The sequence below is a fragment of the Channa argus genome, chromosome 7 (genome assembly GCF_033026475.1).
Source record: "Channa argus isolate prfri chromosome 7, Channa argus male v1.0, whole genome shotgun sequence".
NCBI lineage: Eukaryota > Metazoa > Chordata > Actinopteri > Anabantiformes > Channidae > Channa > Channa argus.
In genome coordinates this window covers 25727055-25752800 of record NC_090203.1, presented here as the reverse complement: position 1 = coordinate 25752800, position 25746 = coordinate 25727055, and the positions used below count along the sequence as shown (strand labels likewise).

Here is a 25746-nt window from a genome sequence, read left to right as displayed (position 1 = left end):
CAACAAGAACAACAACAATAATAATAATAATAAAACTTATTTGTCCCTCGTGATAGAAATAGATCCCTGACTTCTGCTTACATTTTTATAATTTAATATACAATTTCATCCAATTCAAATTTTAGAAAACTGTGTTTACTGCCTTTTACTAGCATAAAAAGAAAGATGGGATAAACACACACCTGACCCAGTCAAGAAAAGACAAACATTTACCATATTAAGTAAATATTTGGAAAAATTAACTACACAGACAGTAAATAAACAGTACTGTTTGAGAAGATTTCCTTATACAGTCTGTGGACAAAAACACATTCATAAAATAATAAGTCGTTATGAATGACAAAGAAAATCAAAGCATTACAGTTTTTAGTATCTGGTGATGTAGCTTAGATGAATTACAGAAGAGACTATACAGAATCTCAGTTTACAGAAATATCTTTAATTCATAAAAGATTTACAATATTTTCCATAGTGACTATAAAGCACGCTAAAAAAATCTTTGGTACACTCCTCCGTTTCCCGTTAAAATAACAAACATATAAAAGTTTTTTTTTGAAAAAGACTTTTCACTTTCAAAGCATTCAAAGTAATAGGATTACTTTCAGTCTGTGCAGACTTTGTCTTTATTTACACTGCACTTATTCATCTGGCAAACAAGCTTTTGTTTAGCCTCTCCTCATTACTGTAAAAGAAATCGATTGTGTGACTAAACCAGGGTCAATGGGTGAGGGCTCTAGTCAATTTAATGTAGACCCTGAAATTAATATCACATAAGCAGTAAAAAAACAACAAATAACAGCTGTTACTATAAGCAGGTGTAATAGAAACCTGTTCTGTTCAACCTCAGCCAGGCAAGTATAGACCACTTTAAAGTCCACCAAGACTTGAGGCTGACATCTCAACCCATCTTTATAATCTTGCCTTGCATATGTAAAATGTCCTGAGATGACTTTGTTGTCAGTTGCTGCTATATAATTAAAGTTGAATTGAATTGAATTGAATCCCTACTGTGGTGGAATTTGAAGAAGGCTCCTGCACCAACCAAAGAATATAAGTGAGATGGAGGTCTTTGCCTATAGCAATTGGCAGAAATGCTTTTTAGAAGCTGGTGTACGGTTATGGAGTACTTTTGTGGTGGATCATAACTTCAAAAGGGTGCTGCACTAAATACTTAAATATTTTTGATACGGCAGTAGTCAAAAAAAGTTGCATTTTGTGTTGACTCTTGAGGAAGAACTCTTACCATTAGTTGTATTGAGCTATTTAAACTGTTCTTGTTTGATTTGTTCTTAGCAAACAGCTGAAAGTCTGGTAAACACCAAATTTGGATTCAATCATCCATCCATTATCTCTAACCACTTATCCTATTTGGGTGGCTGGAGAGAGAGAGCCCATCCCAGCTGCCATCAGGCGAGGGGCAGGGTACACCCTGGATGGGTTGTCAGCCTTGCAGGGCCACAGTGAGAGATAGACAGACAAACATTCACACTTATAGGCAATTTAGAGAAACCAATTAACCTAATGTGTGTTTTTTGGATTTCTGTGAGAGGAAACCCACATGCAGACTCCACACAGAGGGGCCACGGGCCCGCCGGGGCTTGAACCTGCAACTTTCCTGCTGTGAGGCAGGAACCACCATCCACCATCGTTCTACCCCCCGGGTGGGATCATTTTGAGTGGAAATGTAAATACAAAAACTACTCATTGTTTATTTACCTCTTACTAAAATTACCCTCTTCCCATAACTCAAGTGCTTTCGTTGCCTAAAAAATCAAAGTCCTACTCACTGTGAAGTTATGTGTTTAGCAAAGCCACCACTCACCACAACCCCTCCCTTGCCCCTTGGTTGCTGTGAACGATGCAGCATTTTATTTGCAAATTGTATTTTGCATTTTATTTACAAAACATTTTTGCTGTTGTAGTAGTTGTATTAATATTGGCATAAGACTGAAAAAGAAAAGACAATGTTTTAGAATGTTTTAGGAATGTTTAGGAATTTACTTTACAGCTGTGTGGTTGTTTTCTGCATCTTTATGGTCATTCTACATTGACCAGTGATGATTCAGCCATAATCAAATCTCGAATCGGAAGATAAGTTAAAGTCGTGTGATCGTGGTGTAGTCGTTTATAGCCTAACAATACCTGATTTTAAATATCTCTCAATGATACTTTCCAGCTTTCGTCCGAATAGAATAAGTATACATTATGTGTAGCGTATACATAGACACAAGAATTTTTTTTTAACTCTTTTTGAAATTTCTGTTACAAACAATAATTGAAATAATTGAAGACATTGCTCTCAGTGCTGTGATGGAAAGTGCCAGGTTATTACAGTAGATAACAAAATATCAGGTGATGTGACCTCTGTTGGCTATACACTGCAGGAAAGATGTCATCCATACACTAAGACAGAGCCTCAATATACTGTACAAACCACTGGTTTAGAACTTTCTTAAATGAAATAAGCCAATTTGTTCAAGCACTGTACCTAAAGCTATAATATGTAAGTTAAGTTAGTATCAAGTACTATTAGACTATAGTGGACTCAGTCTCTCTCTCCCTGCTGGACTACTCTTCTATTGTCTGCTACACTCGGTCATGCTTTTACAAAAAATGCAATGAGTACATCGGCTACTTAATTGTACAACCACTGCTTTTAGTGCTTGTATTTCAAGTGCAGTACATCAACCTAGATAAAAATTTTGAATAGGATTTTTACATTAGTGGGATTTTGATTGCACAACTCTGACTTGAGTTATTTGTACTATTGTACTGGTACTCTAACTGAAGTATCTCCCGTCTGATAAATGCTTTACTTTATAATGACAATGAATTGAAAAGTATGAATCTTTTTATGTCTGATCAAAACATCAGGGAACAGAATTAATAATACCACCGTAGGTTTAAGGCACAGTGTGAATTCATGTGTTATACTGCAGAGAAAACGAATGAAATTAGGCAAAAGTGGAGAAATTAAAGATTTTTCCTCCTCTTTTTGTTTAAACTGCTTTGATGGTTTTGGGGAATTTTTTTCTATACAGGTCTTTCTAACTTTATTCAGTCTCTCCATACATATCCTTTCTGAAACTGTAAATAAAAAAATTTTTATTACAAAAATGTCCCTGCATTAACAAATACAACCCAACTCAGCATATTTCCACTTTAAATCCCCAGTGTCTGCTACATCTGTGTCTTTGTCTTTACCTCTTTATCCTCTTATTAATCCTTCCCTCTGTGGATCAGTCTTTCTTTTGACATTGTCTGTCAGGCTTTTGATGCATTAAAGCCCCAAAGCTTAGAGTGTGACATTGTTAATGGATGGTTGTGTAGACCAAACTGGATCCAAAGTGTCCCTATTATATCCAGACTGACGGCAGGGTCATCCATTAGTCACCTGGGACATTGGAGTTAAGAGATGATGGGAGAGAAGGATGAAGAGATGAAGAATTGTGTTTAATGGCTCTGACACTGTCACTTTGGCTTCACAATAAGAGAGAGCAGCACGATTTGGGATATTGGATTGGACCGTCATTTTGAAGGTAAGAGACACAAAAATCAAACAAAAACAAATTCGTAGATTGATTTAATGTCTAACATTCATTCAGATAAATACCTAATTCTTCTCCTTCTGAATGTTGGATAGGTGGTGTCCATTGGATTTACCCGAGTGTGTTTGTTGGAAACAAAACTTTCTAATGGGAAACTAGAACAAAAACGCGTATTCACATGCTTAAATGAATAAATAAGCTCCATCCTTTTAAGTTTTACTGCTACTCTCAAATCTGTCAGCTATCCACCTACCACAATGGCCATTATCGGTGCTGGCTTTGATGAGGCGTCCCTCAGTACTGAAGACAGTTACAACCATGTCTTCATGGACACTGGGATCAATACAGTCAAAGGGGAGTTTTTCCAGCGTGCTCGGCAGCTCCACGGACCAGTTACTTTGCGTTGGTACCTTGAAGCCTCTCAACACATCCTTGTCAATGTAGGGGGCACCCGGTATGCCTTTCCCTGGAGCACCCTGCAGGATTTCCCCCAAAGCCGTCTTAGTCGTCTGTGCACTTGCACCACATTGAGGGAAATTGCAGAATTTTGTGATGACTATGATGCAATGAGACATGAATTCTTCTTTGATCGTGACCCTTTAGCGTTTCAAGCCATCTTCAGTTTCCTGGCAAAAGGAAAACTACGTCTCCTGCAGGACATCTGCAGTGTGGCCCTGCACACTGAACTACTCTATTGGGGCATAGATCTCCAGCAGATGGAGCCCTGCTGCCATCACCACATGATGTCCTCCCTGGAGGACGTGGCCGAGCACCAGCGCAAAGAGGACGAGTGGCAGGAGAAGAGGAGGGCACTCAGGGCTGCCGTGACAGAGGGCGGCCTGTTGCACATGATGGGAGAAGCAGTTGAGAACCCTCACTCAGGCTTGGCAGGAAAGGTGTTTGCCTTCCTGTCTGTCATCATGGTAGTGCTCACTGTGGTTAGCCTGTGCATCAGCACCATGTCAGATCATCAACAGGAAGATGCCACGGTATGTCCAAACGAAATCAATACTGTAGGTTCAAGTCAAAATTAAGAGCACTACCTGTCTTAGGCACAATCTGTTGTCTTTCAGGATTAGTCCGCTTAAATTAAACTTTAGCCCTCAAAATGAAGAACAGACTTTCTTTTCTTATTCTTTGAAAATTTGGATGGGGTCACTCGATTTACTATGATTACATTCATGTCAACAATTCATATTAGCTGAATCATAAATTAGAACAAACTGACAAAAATTGGTCACCAAAGTTTAATCCCTCACAATGAGTTAAGTCACAACAAATTGATTTAGAAACCTTTATAAAATTAACTTAACTGCAGGCAAAGGTGCAGAAATATGCAGACCCAACATTAACAATGTAAGACATTATATAGGCCTTTGAACTGTGAACATTATTGTGTTTTCATGTCTCTGCAGGAGAAATGCTCCCAAAAGTGCCGCAACATGTTTGTGGTGGAGTCCGTTTGTGTGATTTGGTTCAGCTTAGAGTTTCTGGTCAGATTTTTCCATGCACAAAGCAAGCTGGACTTTGCTCGCAGCCCACTTAACATCATTGATGCAACAGCCATATCGCCCTACTATATCTCTCTGTTTCTGGAGCTCAGGGATGAGTCTGTGTATGATATTGTGGCCGGAGCAGGAAGCAGCACTCTGGATAAACTGGGTCTAACCCTGCGAGTCATGAGGGCACTGCGGATCCTGTATGTGATGCGGTTGGCCCGTCACTCACTGGGTCTGCAGACTCTGGGGCTGACCATCCAGCGAAGTACGAAAGACTTCAGCCTGCTGATGCTCTTCATATGTGTCGCCGTGGCTCTCTTCTCCCCGCTTGTCCATCTCGCTGAGAGCGAGTTAGCTCCCAATTCTGCCAAGTCCCCTCATCACAGCTTCAGCAGTATCCCAGCATCCTGCTGGTGGTCCATCATCTCAGTGACAACGGTGGGATATGGTGACATGGTACCGCGGAGCATACCTGGCCAACTGGCGGCCATGATGACCATCTTGGCAGGGATCCTAATCCTGTCTTTTCCTTCCACATCTATTTTCCACACTTTTTACCGCACCTACACCGAGCTCAAGGAGGAGAACAAAAGGTTGTGGAAGGAGGAGAGGGGGGCCGAGCTGGCCACTGAGGCTGAAGAAAGCATGAAAGAGAGAAAAACCTGGCCTGATAATTTGCCAGAAATAGAGCTTTCACCTGGTCTGGATGATCCTTCTTTTCTTTTCATGACAGACATTGTAGTGCTGGCTCACAGCAAGAGTTGCCAACCTCTTCTTTGCTCTGAGACTGCTTGACAGCTCAGAAATGTACTTTACACAATGTACATTACATAGGCAAAAGTATGTGCACACCTCCGCCCAGCATCGGTAGTCCCCCTAGTGTGACTTTGAACAAATCTCTGCAGCAAGATGCAAAATTGTACAACATGTTAATGCGTGTCCTATTTTCTTTTATGCTTCTGACATTTTCAGGGCTTAGTAAACGTATTAAATGTAATGTAACACAGGTTAAATTGAAATGTCTGCAGAGGTGAAAGAAGTACACAATCTCAATACTGACGTAAAAATGTAAGTACAAGCCTGATAGTACTCACATTTATTTATGCTTGACATTTATTTATATAAACTGAAATACTATGCTCTCAAACAAATGTTATACACTGCATACTTTTAAAACTGATTTAATTTGATATCAAACATCTGCCTGTCTAGTCCAGAGTTGGGCCATAAACTTTCAACAGTAACAATAATTTTTTAAAATACATTTTCAACAAATTAATTAAAGCAAAGGACAAAGATATATAAAGACATGATGTAGAGCAAAATTAGCAGCAAACAAAGATCGAGAAGATTTTAAGCTTAACACTTAATGTTCTGACAGGTGTTTAATCCATAATAATACACCAGCATTTAATAGTATTATCTGCATCTGCAAAGTAACTAGTAACTAGAGCTGTCTGGTAAATAAATAAAGTGGAATATAAGTAATATCCATCAATCCAATATCTGTAACCTTTTATCCTGTTCAGGGGGTTGCAGGGGGGTTAGAGCATATTCAGGCTGTCATTGGCTAATTCAGGGTCAACACAGAGAGACATATAAAGACAGACGACCCATTCACACTCACCACCTCACAGCAAGGAGGTTGCAGATTTGCGTGTTTCTGTGTGAAGTTTGCATGTTCTTCCAGTGCTTACTCCGGTTTCCTCCCGCAGTCTAAAGACATGCGTGTTAAGTTAATTGGTGACACTAAATTGCCCATAGGTGTGAATGTGACTGTGAATGGTTGTCCGTCTGTGTAGGGCTCTCTGTGTAGGCCCTGAGATAAACTGGATAGACTCTTCCTCAATAGCATAAGCAGTTCCAGTAAAGAAAGTGAAATATCTCACACATTGTGCACATCTGTAAGTGCACTTGTGTGTGAATTTTGCAATAACTGACATACCTGTCTAACCCACTTTCTACAGCAACACATTATGGTTGTGAAGATGTTCATCTAGTCAGCAGTGTAAAACTTTGACGTCCTCTTTGCTCAGGCGTCTACCTACTTTTGGCAATATAGAATTTATTATGTAAAAGAAAATTACTTTAGATGTGTCACATTATGTTGTTGTTAGGCAGCTGCGAAAATCCCTCTTCACCTGTGAGCTCCAACCAATAATATGTACAGTAATGTAGTGTGAGGAAATCGCGTAAAGTCTATGTGTACAGTTCTTATCCACCAACTCTCGGGCTGCACAGGAGAATGGATTCTCTGTTCTCAAATCCCTCTTAAGATATGGTAAAAGTGGACAGCGTTGACTGGCTAAAGCAGTGGCATGCACTTCAAAATCAGTGTGTGCTTCTCATGAGATGGAGGGAAAGGAGCCCTTAGTTGTCCAGCAGAGGGCAGACGAGTTCTTTCATTCAGCATAGAATCCACATTTTGGAAAATGACTGTGAATCATTTAGGACTAGAGAACATTTGTTTCCCCACATACTGCAGTAAAATAATACCATAGGAGTAATTGTTTCCGTAATTACACTCTAAATGCTGGATGTATCCGCATTATTGTGGTTCAGTGTTACATCTGGGAAACACAAGCTGTAAGGCCAAAACCACTGTCAGGAAGGTAGATCACACCTGGAAATAATCTGTAGAAACAGTCAATGTGGAGACTACTAATCCGGGCTGAACATTCCAAAAGCCAGAGAGCAGACGGAGAGAGGCCCCCTGCAACACACACAACTCACTGCAGGACTACTACGGCCTTTATGAGGATGAAAAAAGAAGCCAGGAGTTAATTCTGGGATGTCTGCCCATGAAGAGAGTTAGTAATGCCAGAAATACACCAACCAAGCCTGCTGTGAGGAGGAGAACTTTAAGATGGAAAAGACAAGAGAGCCAGAGAAAAGGCAGGAAACTACAGAGGAAGGGAAGTGTGTGTGTGTGTTTGTTACAATTCTCGGCTACAAACTCGTGGTTTACAGAAGAATGCACACACACACACACACACACACACACACACACTGCTCATTTTCACACTACACAACACACTCAGAAGGGTTCAATCCCTCAGTGTATGCTCTATGTTGTAATTGCTGTGACTGAGAGCTGTGTCTGTTTAAGGGTTTTCTTACAGTAAATGTTAAGTCACAGTGTACAATATTGCATTCATTTGTACTTTATTAACCATGTTTTGGTCTTTGTTTGAGCAATATGAAAGAGAAAGAAATCTGATGAATTGGAATTTAAAAATTCCATTTCTTTTTCACGGAAGAAGGAATACAATATAAATACTGAACAATATTGAGTTTGTAGATTGGTCCAGCCTAGATGCTCACTGTAGGTACTGCATGTCATAGACAGGTGGATGCAGACAGACTTGCACACAGGAATGAATTAAGAAAACATTCTCCTCTTAAAAAAGTCTACTTAAAAAAGTGCAGAGGCAGCAGGGTTTGTTCTCTAGTAAAATCCCCATGAGATGCTGAGAGGATTGAGGGATATTGATAGATTTCTTTAGTATTTTATTGTACTGTGTTGTGACTGACTGAATGACTACAAGTTACGTGTTTTGAGGGAAGCGATTGCTGGCCTGTGTTTTACCTGTTTGAAAATGTGACCTCAGAGATTATTTCCTAATCTCATTTAAGATTTAGTTTTTACTCGAAATACAGTCCAAACTCCCCACAAGTGATACAATTCTTATAACTTGCTAAAGAAAATGTTGACTTTACCTCTTATTGCTGCAACAACAACAACAGCCACAACAATAACAACAACAACAACAATACTAATAATATAAAGATGTTCTGGAACTATGGAACTGTTCTATAATGAGATAAAAATGTCTGTGAGGTTTGGAAAGGGGATCTGTATAGTTAAACGTGTCAATGCTTCCACAAGAGTAAAACAATTGAAAAAAAAGACCTCAACCAGCATTGATAGACTGCTGTATTCTGTTATTTTCTAAGTCTGGCTATAATATATAATATGGGCTCTGCAGTAATTTTCAGTCCAGAATCATGTCTGTTTTCAATGCGGTGCAAATTATTTGCAACTGTATCTTATTCCAAAGTTGTTGAACTTCTTGCTTGCAGAGTGATGAACCTCACCCCATCCTTCTTAAAGACTCAGCTTCTCTGAGATCCTCTTTTCCTACCCAGTCATGAAACTGGCCTGTTACCATCTAACATCATTAGTTGTGGGATGTACACCAGGTGTTTTTTTAGCATTACACAATGCTTTACTTGTTGGAATGTATTAGTGAGATTGAATTTAAAAGAAGCAGATGTTTAAAATGTTGTCTCTGTACTATTACCAAGGTTTTAAATGGCTTATAAAATATTTCAATCTTTTTTACTCAGAAAGTGTCCTAGCTTTTCTGAAAAGCTTTTCTATTGTATTTTACTTACATTTTCAAGAAGGACTTAAAGTAAAAGCATCTTTCATTTTTCACATGAATCTAAGCTAAACTCTAATTGCAAAGACACTTTATTTATGTTTTCTTTTTTTTTTCATTTCTTTCTCTGTCTCCACCTCACTCATCAGCGGTTCGAGGACACTTCCTTCCCTATTCATTCAGTTTGCACCACAGTCAAAAGTACCTATGATCCATATCAATGAAATTTAAAACTGTCCCTCTCTCTCTTTCTGTTATTTCAGTGCTCCATGGTTAATCTTCATGCTCAACCCCAGCTCCATCCTCATCGTCATCAAACCCCTCCATCACGCTTACTTGGTTCCACCACTCTGCTCATCAGAATCTGGCTTCATTTACATCCCAACCTCACCTTTGTGTTTGTCTACATAATGTACCTTTTCAGTGTACTATTATCTCACAGGGACTATTTATACTTGTACTGAATTAAAATCCCCGATTTATCATTGAGTGATGATATCTCAATATAGTATAATTGTCAGTCAAATTATAACTATCCTCATTCTCTTCTGCTCATCATTTTAATAAAACACAATCATAGGCAGCACAGTGGTGGAGTGGTTAGAGCTACTGCCTCACAGCTAGAAGGTCCCAAGCTCAAATCAACCTCCTGGCTGCATCCTATGTCTGTGGAGTTTGGATGGGTTTCCTCCAGTTTCCTCCCACAATTGGTTACTTTAACTTGTCCATAGTTGTAAATGTAAATGATTGTCTGTCTGTGTTAAGATAGACTGGTGACTTGTCCAGGATGTACCCGTCCTCCCCCCCAAAGACAGCTAGGACAGACTCCAGCCCCCAATGACCCTGATCAGGATCGGTGAATACAAATAACAACAAGAACAATAATAATAATAATAATACTTATGTGTCCCTCGTGATAGAAATAGATCCCCGACTTCTGCTTACATTTTTATAATTTAATATACAATTTCATCCAATTCAAATTTTAGAAAACTGTGTTTACTGCCTTTTACTAGCATAAAAAGAAAGATGGGATAAACACACACCTGACCCAGTCAAGAAAAGACAAACATTTACCATATTAAGTAAATATTTGGAAAAATTAACTACACAGACAGTAAATAAACAGTACTGTTGGAGAAGATTTCCTTATACAGTCTGTGGACAAAAACACATTCATAAAATAATAAGTCGTTATGAATGACAAAGAAAATCAAAGCATTACAGTTTTCAGTATCTGGTGTTGTAGCTTAGATGAATTACAGAAGAGACTATACAGAATCTCAGTTTACAGAAATTTCTTTAATTCATAAAAGATTTACAATATTTTACATAGTGACTATAAAGCAGGATAAAAAAATCTTTGGCACACTCCTCCGTTTCCCGTTAAAATAACAGACAAACATATAAAAGGTTTTTATTTAAAAAAGACTTTTCACTTTCAAAGCATTCAAAGTAGTAGGATTACTTTCAGTCTGTGCAGACTTTGCCTTTATTTACACTGCACCTGTTCATCTGGCAAAGTATAGCTGAGTAGCTTTAAGTATAGCTGAGTAAAAAGAACAGTTACACACACACACACACACACACACAAACACACACCCATACACACAACCCACTCACACACACAAACACACAATCCTTTGAATTCCTGCTGGTGAGGATGGAAGGCACAGCATCATTAGTGTTAAGGCTTCTTCTCCGCTAGACACACGCTAGGCACTTTATGTAAAAACTTTTAGCATGTTAGCATATTTGAAGATATTCATAACTGACTTACATCTGAAACGTATACATACTGCATGGTAAAGTGCACATCAACTATTTTGGTTTAGCAGATATTGCCCTGTTCATTTCACATAAAGAGGCTAAGCTAACCACATCTTTGGAAGGTTCCAGTAACCTTAAGCTTTGTGGCTCTTTAGCTTTTTCCAGCTGATTAAGGCGAGCTGTGACATTTTACAAGTGGTGAGGCGTGAGAGCATCACCCATAGTTGACTATTGCTGTGATAGAATTAGACATAACTGTCTCTTAACTCAGTCTGGCTCAAAGTCCTGCAAGAGCTCATCTCCTGAGTATGAATTTCTGAGAGTTCCCATCAAAGCAGAATGAGTGTCCGTAAGGATGTAGAACTTCCTCTTACTTCTTGTCACTCACAGAGCAATCTACAGCTATGACGTCCTGTATTTCTGTGATTTTCACCTCCTTCTCTGGGATTTCCACCTCTATTGGAATCTTCAGTCCCTCAGGAATCTTCTCTGCTGACGAGCTACGGCTAGACAGTTTCTCCATCTTGTCCTCCAGCTCAGAGATGCGTTCGGCGACACAGTGGGCTGTGAGACGGGCCTCGGGGTCATGGTCCCAGCATTCTTTTATGGTGCCGCAGATCACTGCCACTCCCTGGAGGTTGGGGGAAGAGAGCAGGGATAGTTTACAGGGACATACAGGGACAGTTTTAACACTGACAGTGGCCACTAACGGTTCCCATACTTGAGCACAAACCTTAACAATCCAGGTATTAGTACTGTCACGGGAAGACTACATTAGCCTTCTGTGCACATTCATGATTTAAAGCAGATTTATATTAACAATGGTTGAGATTACAATGAGACATATTAGGAGTTTGTAGTGACCACAACAGAACTAAAAGGGAATTAATGATGTAATAATTTAGCTGGACATGACTCTGAGGAATAGTGTTAATGTTGGTCTTCCAGATATGTAAATAATTTGTCAGACCTGATGCCTGAGCCAGGTGTCTGGGATTTCAGGTCTTCCTCTGTCTCTCAGCACGTTGTCTTTCATGCTCTCCACACAGGGGTGCTCTCGCACTTTAGAGCCAAAGGCGGGTTCGTAGTCCTTCACCTCTGCAAACACAAACACAACCCAAGGATCAGATATGTGCTGTAAATCATCACCTGAACCTCCAGTAAAGAACTATCCTTTATTACCCTAATTTTGTACATGGCATCATATTCCTGTCCTACTTTTAGATGTGCACATTATTACAACATGACTCAAGGAGTTGGCCAAGTGCAACACGAGCATAAAACAAGTCCACATGGCACGGTTTAGACAGTACAGGAGGAAGACGGGGTGAAACAGGTGGAGTTAATGTGATTAGAAAGTGTAAAATCATTGTTGCATGAGGTCATTGCCCCTCAAACCACCAAGCTATTATTCTCACGCAATGTGCCAGCTTTGTCTAATGAGACACATAATGCCAACTGTGGGAAATAAAATGTCTTTACGATGGGAAGGTACATGCTCCTTCTGGCACATAAATAATGATCATTTCTTAAAAAAAAAAAAAAAAAAAAAAAAAAGTGCAACAACAACAAATCAGCTTCCGCTAACAAGCAGTCAGTGGCAACCTCAGACTGTACAGAACAGCAAACTCGCAATCTGTATTTTTATTTTTATTTTTATTTTTTTAACTATTTCACATTGAAGTACCGACATAGGAAAACAGAAAGCATAATGTTGAAACCATGAAAAATGAAAAACAAAGTTCTGGGACCTGGTCCAGACCTCATGAAACTGAACTCACAACAGCTGCAGTCTGTCCCAGAGAAAAACCTCTCAGGATCTCACAGTTGCTGTGAAATAAAACACTAGTCAGTGTAAAGTCATATTTGTTTACCCATCCAAGCCAGAGGACTATTTATTAAAAAGTAGGAACATTGAAGTCTGTGTAAATTCTTTTATTCAGTTCTACATCCCTTTTCACAACCTGCTACAAACACAACAGGTTGAGTGTTATCTATGTGTCATCTCTGGTAGTATCAGCTTTTCTCTGGCCAAGTTCAATGACATGTCACTGTCAACAGGGAACGACCACTGCAGCACGAGAAGGCATTATTTACACATTATAAAACATACAGCATTTTGTGATCACATGAATATTTGAAGGTTGGCTTCACTGGTGGTTCAACGGGCAGAGCATCAGTACAGAATGCAGAATTCTGCAGGACCAAATCCCAGCCCATGCACCCTCTGCTCCCCCTCCAAGAGGTGGGTGGAATATAGAAGATACCTTTTATTGTAACACGTATATAAACCATGTATATGTGCTCAATGATGATGAAAGTGTAAAGATTTTCTATAAACTCCGCACAGACAATAGTCGATGATCTGATTTCTATTGGTTTCCGAGCATCTTAATAGACAAAAGTTCCAAAACATTCATTAGATGGACATTCTTCAGTCTTCATCTGTGTCCATAATCTGCCTCAGGAGCAGGAAACATCACTTTAAATACCGCATATTGTTTGTTTGTGTTAGCAGGATGGTTGATGGTTAAATCTATAAAAGTGCAATGGTTTCATAATTTGTAGTAAAAGTGGGAAGGTCAGTGTGGAACTTGCCTACAGGAAGGTGGAGGTCTGGGATCAAGCCTGTGTGCAGAGAAGCTCTACTGACTGTACAATCCCACATTTCCTGTTTTTGACATGAGGAACTTCCCCCATTTTTAAACAGCACCAAGAAAGGCCCGTCCCATTCCCCTGGAACTTATTTAGGCTGGTATTGTACTCAGCCCTCTGCTGTTTAGATCTCCTGCTGAGGAACTGGTATAAATACCACACGTTTTCCTGGACTGGATTCAGCTAAGACTCAGAAAAGCTGAGGGCGGACTGGAAATGATATTGTTGAAAATATAAATTAAAGAGGTGATGAGCTTTTTAAACATCACATCATAACTGATGGGAGCAGATCTAGCTTCATACTCTGTCTATTTGGTTCTTATATACTTGTCTCAAAGCTTTGATGAATGATATTGGGACATTAAAAAGGTAGTGAGACAAAGATCTATCGCTGCAGTCTGAGGTGCAGCCGGCTTTTCTCTGGACATTTGAAAGTTATGAGAAGTATTTTACCGGTGGTTTGAGAACCTATTTCACAGGAGTGTGCAATCAGAGACTCGCTCTCACTTTTCCCTGGCTGTCTGGAGCCCGTAGTTAAACCCTGGTATATCCTATGTAAGGGGCGGAAAGCGGTTTACAACAGTTTCCTTTTCAGATTATCTGTCTGAGTCCTTTGTGGCCTGGAGGTTAGCAGAAACCAGGCTGTCTGGGATCTACTACCCCTGAGAGATACACTGCTCCGTAACTGCCTTTTAAGATGCTCAGCGGGCACATCTATGACACTGATCCTACATTCATGCATTACAAACTACATCACAAGAATTGAACTTGCATAATCCCTGATAAACCACCATCTCTTTAAAAGAAAACCCTCTCTTTTTAACCACGTAAAGCACCGAACCATTTCTAGAGAAAGCTGTGGGCTGAAATCTTTCGGCAGGTTTGTGGCTCAGACATTAGGAAGCTGTGAACATTACATGTCAGTTCTGCTAATGAGCTTTTGATGGGGCTGAAAGAGGCTAAAGAGGGAGAGAAACATGCCTCTGCTGCAAGCAGGTTAATCTAGTTTCATTTGTGTCTAGACCTGAATTACTCAGTCCAACTGAAAACACTGCATCTCAGTTTTTCATCTTAAATTATAATCAACAGTCATTATTCTCAAACTTGGTTGCTGCATACTTGTCTTGTTTGGTGCCAATTGGTTTGTTTCCTGTTTGCTTGTTTAACTCTATAAAAGTCAAGATGCTGTTGGTTAATGTAGCCTAACATATGTTCTATGTTTCCAATAGTATATATTTAACTGTACATCTTGTACTTTTAAGGATCACTTGCCTCGACCTTTTTTAGCAGTATATGCTACATGTTTGATTGACTATTACACTGGCATCTGACCAAGGGACAGATGCTAAAATTGAGACCCGTAGCTTGCAATAGCACATCCATCCATGCATTATAATAACTACTTCTCCCATTTAAGGTCACGGGGGAGCTTGAGCTTATCCTCGCTGTCATTGGGTGAGAAATGGGGTACACCCTGGACACGTCACCAGTCTGTCTCAGGGCCAACACAGAGACACACACAAGACAACCATTCTCAGTCCTATTCACACCTGCAGGCAATTTAGAGTCATCCAACAAGCTAACATGCATGTCTTTGGACTGGGAGGAAACCCACTCCGGCAAGCGGAACAATGGTACATACATACCTTTATTTGCATGATATACTGTCACGCAAATTAATGTGCACTGTCCCTACAGTGTGCCAGTTGGACATGTGTTTGTTTGTTTGGACTTATTTGCTTTTACAGGTACCTGGAGATTAAGTGTAAAAGACTGACACAACTGTAATGTGATTTAATGTGATTTTGCTATATTTTTACAATTTTGTGGGGATTCAATGACAAACAAAAACGCTTTTATCTGTCCAGCACTTGCACCTGTGTCACCGTCATGGTTATGACAAGACTTTGGAACATCACTAGGACTGGCTGTTACTTATCAATTTAGACATTGAAAATGCTTTGTGACTCATGAAGTTTGATTGTAGAGATTGAGATTGTAGTATTTGCACCAGTTTGTACATGTATTAAACAAAAGATGTGAACCATTTTAGTTATATGATACAAGTTGTAGACATGATCTTTGTACAATGCACTTATTAAAAACCTCCCAACTCCAGTTAAATTCTTAACACACAGGTGCAGGAGTGGTAATAACTTCCTCATCGAATTCTCAGTAAAAATGCAAATAAGAGTTCTTCCTAAAAATGTTACACCCCTGCTATTCCCCTGACACCCCGCACCAGTTGTTGCAAAGCTGTGGCCCATGAAGACGGTCACACTTCATGCGCCACAAAGCATTTTCTTGGCTCAGCCGCTCCATTACCCTGCATAACCTCAGCTCAGACAGAACAGAACACGCAGGCGCTGCCACACCCTGCAGGCTAATTCAGGATATGCAAATAAAATCCTCAGAGACGCTACTATAACTGACCATAACAACACTGCCAACACAGGGTAGTATTTCTATCCACCGTTCTGTCCCCTGTTGTTGGGGTGGAGACAGAAGAAACACATACAATCCCAGATGGAGAGTACACATGTCTTTATAGTAGCTCCGTCTCTCTTCCTCTCTCTCTTTGTACCTCTGTCTGGGATAATCACATAGAGGGACGAACACACACGTGTTGGAATGTGACTGTCTCGTTCTAAATGTCTCAGGCTGTCTAAAAGAGTTCACTTTTGGGAGAAGATTGGATCATAGGAAGCAGCTTCTCGTGTACATACTTTTAGTCTTTATATCTATGTTTATCCAGTATTTTGGAAAGTCGCAATAGTTTCGTCAGTTGTAAGGATTGTTTGTGTGTTAGCTTTTGATTTTAGATCTGAAAATTAAGAAAGTCAACCGTATGAACTCACTTGTGAGTGGTCACCTGACTCTTATGCAGTAGACAGGCGTGACCCTTTATCGAGGTTGGTAAAACTGACAAGAAAATTGTTGGTTAGCAGCAGAGAAGGTCCTCTTGTCTCATTTCATTTAGTGCAGGTTTGTTAACCATTTTTAAAATGTGGGGAAATCAGTTTCAGTCTTTAATCTTTTGTTTAAAATCAAAGTCTATTCTTGTGTGTGTATAAATACAGTTGAGTGCAAAAGTTTGCTCTTAATTTGAAAGGTTAACAAGTAAAATAAAGAATTGCTTTTAATTAAAATTAAAATACATACATACATTCTCTTTAATCCGAAATTAATCAGAGGAGATGCACTAATGTAATTTTCATTATTTTACTACAACTTTTCTATTATGTAATATTATTATATGAGATTATTATTATATTTTATTATATTGTATTTTATTATATAATTGTAGGCCTTGATCATTTCTGTTACCTCAAATGATAAAAGAACATTCTAATGATAAAAGAACATTTTGCTCAATGTGCATTAATATTTTATTAGGTTGGGGTTAATTTGCATCTTCTTAAAAGTAAAAGGCATATAAGAGGATGCAAATTAACATAATAAAAATAATGTTCTTACATCATCAGAAATAACAATAATGGCCAAGGAGTTTATAATAAAAATATATATTGGTGCAAACGTTTGATAATTTATTTATTTATTTTATCTGATGAAAGAACAATTGTACTAGCACAATGTGCATGAAATATTAGGCTGATGAAAAAAAATTGTTTGTGAACGTTTGCACCCAACAGATCGAGCCCTCTGGTGACTGAAAATGCTAAACAGCATTTAACTTGTGATTAAAAAGCTAAATCTAATGCAAGTTTCCACAAAGTAAAAGAGATGGAGTCAACAAATGTATCTCTGTCTCTGTTCCTTGTGGATATAAGTGAGGAGCCAAATCCCACATAATGATGAATAGATTATGTGTATGTTTGCAAGGTACAGTAGACTGTAGATATGCAAAGTCCATGTTTTATTTGATTTACTAGGAATACAATTTGTGTTCATTGTTGGTTTATCCTTTTTGTTGGACAACCCTTGGATGACACTGCAGCTGTGCCACAGCACTGATTCCATTCAAAGAGATGACAGGGATTTGTGTTTTTGAGACAGGTAATGCATTATGAGGGCCCTATGTTGTGTGTAGCATCCATATAGTTGGGGGTGATGAGTGCAGACACACAAGAAAAGCTTTGACACTCACAACAATGTAATGTTGATGCAAAAATATAAATGTGCCGATACAGACACAAACACACACAGTCACACTGTCAGACTTCTGAGCATGAATGAGGTACTTAAACCCTGTGAGAACACTTAAGCCTCAAAACAAAGACATTCATACACTCACACATGCACAACCAGCTGAGGCAGGTACAGTATCCACTCCGGCTCTCTGATTTCCTGCCCAAAGAAGGGCAACAGCAGAGTTCAGATTTTCTCCCATAATCAGACATTCCTCAGATTCTTTGCTGCAGACCTGGAGCTGAGTTTGAGGTGCAGTCTCACAGACAACAACATCAGCCTCCCTGTTAACACAATTACTACATGAGAAGTAACAGCAACCTCAACCATCTGGTTGCACTACAGTATGTAGGTCACAAAGCCACATAAACTGTCACATCACAGTGTGAACCCTCATTCATTATATATTAGGATTATACATTAGGATGAAGATGATGACAAAAGGAGCTTTAAATCTGAGAGGAATTGGACAAAAATACTAAAATGTATGTACAGTCTTTGCCATATGGTCATAATCATGATTAGGCAAAGTTGCATAACTGATCTTTTGGCCCTTTACTGTACGTATTTGTTTAGTTCTGTTTTCAAAATCTTGAAATAAATTTAAGAACACAGTAAAGTTGCACTAAACAATACTTACATATTGTCAATGATTATGTGTAACATGCACATCATGTTTATCCCACTCAATTACAGATTTTACAGATGCTGCATCCAAGACTACATGTGAGAACTAATGTATAAGTCAAACCAAACACAGATCTTCATTAGGAGACATCTCTAGCAGCCAGTCAGCTGTCACTGCTTAGTCAGTAGTTGACAGTTCACCTCAAAAGGACTTACTCTGTTATCACTCTGTGAGTGTAGGCTTTTGTGATACGTTACATCAAACTACCCACATCCCAAAACAGGTGTATGAATGCGTATGTGTGTGTTTGCGGTGTGTGTGGGCGCACAGACCTCCAATTGCTTCACACCTCGATGTCATTTCCCACAGAACCAGGGCCATGGAGTAAATATCACTCTGTTTGAAGGACTCAGTGTTCTCCAGATTGAGTCGGGCCTCAAGCACCTCAGGAGCCATATACCGTGCCGTACCAACCTGAGGCACAGGGATAGAGGAAAGGTGAATGCACAAGTACACACATTAGGACACAAGTATACACATACAAGTGTTTCTGTAATCATTCAGACAAAACATAACAAGCCTAACAGCATGTCACTTTCACTCAGGCCCATCTCACTCACACACACGCAATACCAAGTTTAAAATGATCAGCGCTCGGTTGAAACCTGATGCTGCAGCCTGCCATCCAGAATAATGGACCTAAAAATAATAATCCCCTAAATAATTGTTTGTAATGGACAATTGCACAGCTTCCTTTTCCTAACATTAGTGTGGGTACTCACTATTCGTCAGGAAGGGCATGCGGCGTAAAAACTGCCAAATCAACATGTGGACAATGATCCGCTGTGGTGACCCTGAACTCATGAGATAAGCCGAAAGGGCAACAACAAAAAAAGTGTGGGTATGGAGTATTACTGTACAAAACATTTAATTTTACTTATTGGCTATAATTGCAAAAATATTGCTGACTCAACATCTACTGTTGGAACACGTTTTTAATGCACAGCAAATCAAGTTTTGCAGATGTTTGAGTGCATAAATGTAGACAGAGGGATCACACGTCAGTCAGCTCTCACCTGATGCTGCTGCACTTCCAGCCTCTGAATCATACATCAAAAACAAAACCCGCTGAAAGGCTGAGAAAGTGCAGCCCTGAGGAGCTAGCGTGTCACGACAAAACCTCTCCTATTATGCCCTGATAGCCAGTCTGTCTCAGTCAGATTTGTTCTGTTGTCAAATGAGGCGTATGCCATCAAAACACGCCACCACAAAGTATGACTTTGATAGAAGGAAGAAAAACACAAGGCAGCCAGCTCATATCTCACCAAAAACCCAATCAAAGCTGTTGTAATCCAGGGCTCTGATGGTAAACAGAGAGAGTTGCCATAACAGCACATAATAAGCTTTCACTTCAAAACCCACAACTTGTATTAAACACCTGAGAGTTCTACTTAAGTTTGTATGTATGGTGTGGCTGCAAATGTTGAAATGTATAAGCAAAAACCTAACAAAGCAAAGAGTGGAGACCAATTCCTTTATTGTCCTCGGAGCCCAGATTCCAGGTGCTCCAAACCTGGCAGGCCTCCCAATCAGCCGTCAGCTTAGAAGGCGAGAACACGCACTTCCCACGCCACACTAGGCAGGGGCCTTCACATATATATGTCAGCACTTTACAGTACCCTACAGCTTTTAGCTGACATCTTTAATTACTAGTTTATTTAGTTCAGGGTAGCTACAGCGGATCATTGTTGCGCATGTTGATATGGCACAGTTTTTACATGGGATGCCCTACCTGACACAACCCTACCCAATTTCTAACAGCACTGCACAGCTGGGGATGGGAATGGGCTGCGAGCAGTTCAATGACTTGACCAGAGACACTTTGACATACAGTTGGGACCGGGGATTGAACAACTGATCCTGTGGTTCGTGGACAACTGCCTTCAACTGAGCTACAGCTGATTAAGATACAAAGTAGTCAAGTAGTAGTTGGTTCCATCTTTATAATATATCAGTAGTTAAAATACTATTAGATGAATATAAAAACTATTAATTCACACGATGAAAGAAGAAATGCTGTTAAAAGAAGTGTGCCATCCCACCTGTCCACTGTTGGCGAGATCATCCACAGAGAGACTGCTGTCCAGACAAAGTCCCAGGCCAAAGTCACAAAGGCAGCACGTCAGGTCATTCTTTACTAGGATGTTGGAGCTCTTCAGATCACGATGGACTATAGGCACCTTCCGGGAAAACAATTTCAAAATAAACTCATTAAAGTGGAGAAAAAACTAGATAGAATATATAAACTTGCAAATACAACTTGCTTTTGCTGTCAAGGTAATAAGCACACACACACACACGTTCACACACACACACACACACACACACACACAGTCTCAAGTTTTAATTTTTGTTAGGACTTTCATTGACATACTGCAGTCAATGCCTTCTTAGCCAAACTCCAAACCTGGACTTAATTCTAGGCGCTTGAACTTGTTGGATATTGCAAATGTCCTTAATTCTCAGTGAGTAAATTATGTTTTAGTCCTGTAGCAAATACAAGCAGACACACATTCATACAGTCCTACCTTGGGGCGTCCACAGGGGAGGCGGTCACTGTGGAGGTGGGCGACACCTCGAGCCAAAGAGCTGCCGAGCACCTGCAGCTCTTCCCAGCTGATCATGTGACGTGTCAGGTACTCCTGTGTGTCAGACAGAGTTTGAAAGTGTTAGTACTGGGTAAATTGTTAAGAAAACTGCAAAGGACACGACACAGTGGAGTTCTCACTTGCAGGTTTCCTCTGGAGTGGAAGGCAGTGATGAGCCAGTACTGTTTCTCTACTTTCCTCTCCTCAGCTGTCAGGAAGTGGAGGACGTTCTCATGTCGGAGGTCTGTGTTGGAGAAAATGTCCTTCTCGTTCTTCCACGATGCATACTCCTCAAAGGGGAAGATCTTCACAGCCACAGTTTCAAACTGATCCGAGCTGGTCTGCTTCAGTTTAGCTTTATATACCTGAGCAAAGCGACCCTTGCCGACCTGGGAGACGATCGAAAGTTATAATTTTAATCAGCATGGCAAGCAGAAGAGGTTGTCAAAACAACTCTAGAATATTGCTAGGACTGCATACCAGCAGATCCAGTTCTATAGGTAGTGGCTCAGTGTTGTGGTTCAGGCTGTTGGCGTGCGTTGAGCTGCTGTCTGACCTGTCATCATCCATCATGATAGCACATGCGTCACTGCAGTCAAGCCTATTAACTTTTGTCTTGTGCTTGTTAATGCTGCTCTCCCATTCTCGGTTCAGCATACGTCGCCGGTGAGTTCTGCACCAGTAGAACATTCCCACCACCACCATCCCCATCACCAGCAGGGGCAGCAGGCTGACCAGGATCACGTAGACTAAAGGATCCTCCTGGGTTCGATCCACAACTGGAAAACATAAGACAGAAGAAAAGATGCTGTAAATAAAAGGATGGAGGGCAGGAGATGAAAGAGGTTCAGAAGCAGCGCAAACAACGCATAGAAAGCAATTGGGACGAATCCTGTTGGATAACACACAGATTAAAGGATAAACCCAACACAGCATGCCAGAATTGCCTTTAGCTAGCAGCAGGTTATAAAACTACCCCAAATAAGAATTAAATAGCTTGTGGGTGCTTGACATTAAGAGTCGTTTTTGAAGTGAATCATAAAACACAGCTCTCCAGCAGTTCATGATGTAGCGTGTGCTGTGGGATTCGTGATAACCGCTGCCAATATGAGTTGGCTGCTGTCATGCCATGTTTTTTTTGTTGCTAACAGTGTTATAAGCTTACATGGGCAGGGTTTTCCACTGCCTATCTGAAGGTAACGTGGGCTGATGTACTAGTTTTAGTACCATCGATGTGGGGACAAGGCGGATAGGAAGACCAAGAGTAGCAGTCTTGTTGGCACTGTTCAGCTTTTCCAGTGGTAGCGTTCACGTAAATGCCTTTCTGTGTATTAAACCGATTATGACTTAGTTATTTAGCTGAGGTTGGTTAGAGTTTATCATATATATTTGACCGACTGGCCTTTTCCCGTCATGCAATCAGCTACTGTGATCTTTTTTCATGCTGCACACGGTGCATGTAAAGTTGGAGTTGTGCAGTTCTTTTTTTTCCTGCGTCAGCTGAAGTTCTTGTGCTTTATTTGCCCAAAACATAGTGTGAGGAATCTTGTAGAATAAAGCTTTTTGGAATTTTTGCCAACTTTCATTGGAGTGAATGAGAGGTGACAGAGAGATTTCCTCTCTGCTTTTTTTCCAAAAGCACAATCGTAGCAAGCAGCAGACAGCAGAGAAGTAAGAAAAATAGCAAATCTGCCATGATAAGAGTGGAAAGAATGACAAGGATTAAACAAAGCCATAATATTGCTGAACATGTTTTGATACTATAAGCACTTTGATTGGTCACTATGTTACTTTATTACGTTTTTAACAATAGCAAGTTGGAAAGATAATTAACCTGATACAACTCAGGATACTAGCTAACGACATGATTTCACCCTATATTGTTGTAATAGTGTGTATGTAGCTCATTTTGATGGTTGGCTGGTTTGGCTGTCATCAGAAATAACTGAAGTTTATATATTAAGACAGTTTCTCTGGTGAACAATCATGAAATCAACTGGTTAGTTATCTAGTAATTGTTGTTAAAATAGATTAATACTGAAAAATTGAGCAACTGGACTAAATGTAATATTCCAAGGAAAAGGACAACTATGTGTTTCCACACTGCTTTGTTTGGCTGAGCCGCTATTTCAGACAGACTTTAGTGCCTTCTCATGTCCGTGTCTGGTCATCTCCACCTTGATTTCTGCTGTCTTTAAAGTCTTCCAGGTCCTCATCTTTGCTACTCATCACACCTCCATCATCCTCATCGTCTTCTTCTACGTCCTATTGAGAGCCAGGATGGACAGTCTCCTTTGTTATTGTTGATGGTAGGAACTTCAGTGCATTTAAGAACAGAATCCAAAAAACACAAAACAGTGACTTTACGTTACCTTGGTTCTTATAGATGGTGAACTGCTTGTTTCCATCATCTTGTTTCTATTAATTTTTGTTTGGTTCTTTCCTGTTGGGCCTAAGATACAAAAGATATTTGAGGTTATAGTGCACTCGCTTGAGCCATCATTTGTTTGCATTTGTTTGCACTATAACCTAATGTTTATTTTGAGGTATGACTGTAAATAAAAGAACTTAACAGGAAGTTATTGCTAATAACCAATAACTAAATAAAAAATTTAACAGTTACAACAAAGCCAGCTGTGGTGACTTATTCAGAGCAGGATTACATAAAATGCTCCTTTATATACCAGCTAAATAGGTGGCATATATATAGTGGATCACACATGCAACATCCGAACACTGCAATTTCTTGCCACTGCTCAAACAGTCACAGTCCAACACAAGCAACTCACCACAGGGAAATCATTCATGAAGTCTTTGCTATAAAAATAACATACCGTTCCCTCCAAAAGTCACGTATCTTTATATGATCATGTTACATTATCACAATGCCTTTATACATCTGGCTCTGTACCTTTGTAGGTTTGTTGTCTGGGGACAATACCAATAGTGTGAGCAGCGTGATCACCTTCATGAGCTGTCAACTACCTCCTCTAACTCTGACTGCCAGCACGGACAGAACGACAGCCAACCCTCAGAGCTCCAGCGGCAGAGAGAAAACAGTCGAGAGTCTGTCTAACTGGACTTGGCCTGCCCTGGCTGCTCGGGCACCTTTTCAAAGAGTGTTTCATTCACTGTCCTGAGCAAAGCTAACACACTGACAGACTGGAGGTGCTCACACCAGAGATGGAGCATTTAGCAAAAACTGCACCATGCTGCATCTATTTTGCATTTTTAATTTTCTAGACACATTATGCTTATGACTGAGTGTTTACCATGGAATCATGTGTTAAAGTCTGTTTTAAGGTATGTTAAAATGTTAGTTAACTGTTAAAATCAATATAAACCTCCAGCCACGTGGTAAAATATCACGCTAGTTGATTAAATAAATACAATATGAGTTTGTTTCACTGTGCTGTGTCTTTCACTACCTCACAGAAATGGAGCACTGGTGATGTTTTTTTTTTAAAAGAGTCGGGATGGATTTATGGATGGGCATTAAGCGCAGAAAATTCTATTTACTGGCTAGTGGTAATGTCTGTCATTAAACAAAATCATCAGCTTGTCAGTCACCTGCGAAACACTGAATTGCATGACCCATTTTTCAATCCATCGTGTACCAGAGCACTTTGTTACAGGCAAGGTAAAAGTATTCAAAGAGGCCTGAATAATATCTTCATTTTGTGGTTTTGTGGCTCTGTGTGTGTGTGTGATTGTCATGCAGTAAATCTTTCTAAAATTGCTTTGGGCAAAGCCTCGGATGCTATAAATCACAACTACTGAAGACAAACATACACACAGATTTAGATTTGAGACAACCTCAGAGGTCTGGTAGTAAAGTACGCTGCCAGACAGTCAGACACAACCTCTCAAATTCCACGTGTCTGTAGATGTATGCTTTAAGGGTTTTAAGATGGCTCTGAGGTTTTTGAGGTTTGAGCTTTATTCCCCTTGCTGTCTTTCTGCCATGATTGCAGTGTTTGTGTATCTGTGTAAAACAGCCAACATAAACTGGTAATAGGATTCATGTTGCATTTTCCAATCAGTTTGCCAGTGTTCTCATGCAGCGCTCAATGAGGTCTGACACATCATTCTGACTAATAGAGGGATCCTTGCCTCTGGCATGCCCACATGATCAGTGTGTGTGTGTTTCAAGATGTGAATGGTGGTATTTTAGCCGCTGCCATCTCTGACTCACACTCTTAATGCTCTAACCAGTGGCTAATTACTTGGATCCTCACAGTGAATAACAAAGTTGTGGGTATTAGAGAAGAACTGTGTGGTGGTCGCGCATAAATCAAATTCAGATTTTTGCATTGTTTAAAAGTGGATGTGCAGGCTTGTAGAATAAACCACCCTGTCTGTTTGTCAAAGTCAAACAACTATAATATGTGATGCAGTATGGATAACAGGTCTACGACACAGCCTAATGTTTGTCTAATGGCAGCAAATTTACTGTATGTGCTG

General features: G+C 39.9%; 2 protein-coding genes across 6 annotated transcripts in view; one reads left to right on the top strand and one right to left on the bottom strand.

The window, feature by feature from the left end:
- Positions 1 to 3805: 3805 nt before the first annotated feature.
- On the top strand, positions 3806 to 5842 carry LOC137130238 (potassium voltage-gated channel subfamily G member 2-like). Its single transcript, XM_067510082.1, has 2 exons — positions 3806 to 4537; positions 4964 to 5842. Exons 1-2 carry the CDS (start codon positions 3806 to 3808, stop codon positions 5840 to 5842), a joined length of 1611 nt encoding a protein of 536 aa, XP_067366183.1.
- A 4873-nt stretch (positions 5843 to 10715) lies between these two features.
- The window catches only part of LOC137130355 (TGF-beta receptor type-2-like), a 29323-nt gene continuing 14292 nt past the window's right edge, over positions 10716 to 25746 (bottom strand). For 3 of the 5 annotated variants that reach the window (XM_067510408.1, XM_067510409.1, XM_067510411.1), the window contains 9 exons: positions 23655 to 23734; positions 23460 to 23547; positions 21763 to 22061; positions 21423 to 21671; positions 21223 to 21336; positions 20737 to 20874; positions 18967 to 19108; positions 12173 to 12300; positions 10716 to 11833 (listed from right to left, as the gene is read on the bottom strand). In XM_067510408.1, coding sequence (XP_067366509.1) covers positions 11573 to 11833; positions 12173 to 12300; positions 18967 to 19108; positions 20737 to 20874; positions 21223 to 21336; positions 21423 to 21671; positions 21763 to 22061; positions 23460 to 23547; positions 23655 to 23734 — 1499 coding nt within the window. In that variant the 3' untranslated portion in view covers positions 10716 to 11572. The remainder of the gene's footprint in view (positions 11834 to 12172; positions 12301 to 18966; positions 19109 to 20736; positions 20875 to 21222; positions 21337 to 21422; positions 21672 to 21762; positions 22062 to 23459; positions 23548 to 23654; positions 23735 to 25746) is intronic. The other 2 variants (XM_067510412.1, XM_067510413.1) reach the window with 1 other exon arrangement.

Bases quoted from the DNA above. Each gene is read 5' to 3' on its own strand.
- LOC137130238 (XM_067510082.1), top strand. From the start codon at position 3,806: ATGGCCATTATCGGTGCTGGCTTTGATGAGGCGTCCCTCAGTACTGAA. The intron at 4,538-4,963 runs GTATGTCCAAAC...ATGTCTCTGCAG, and splicing joins ATCAACAGGAAGATGCCACG to GAGAAATGCTCCCAAAAGTG.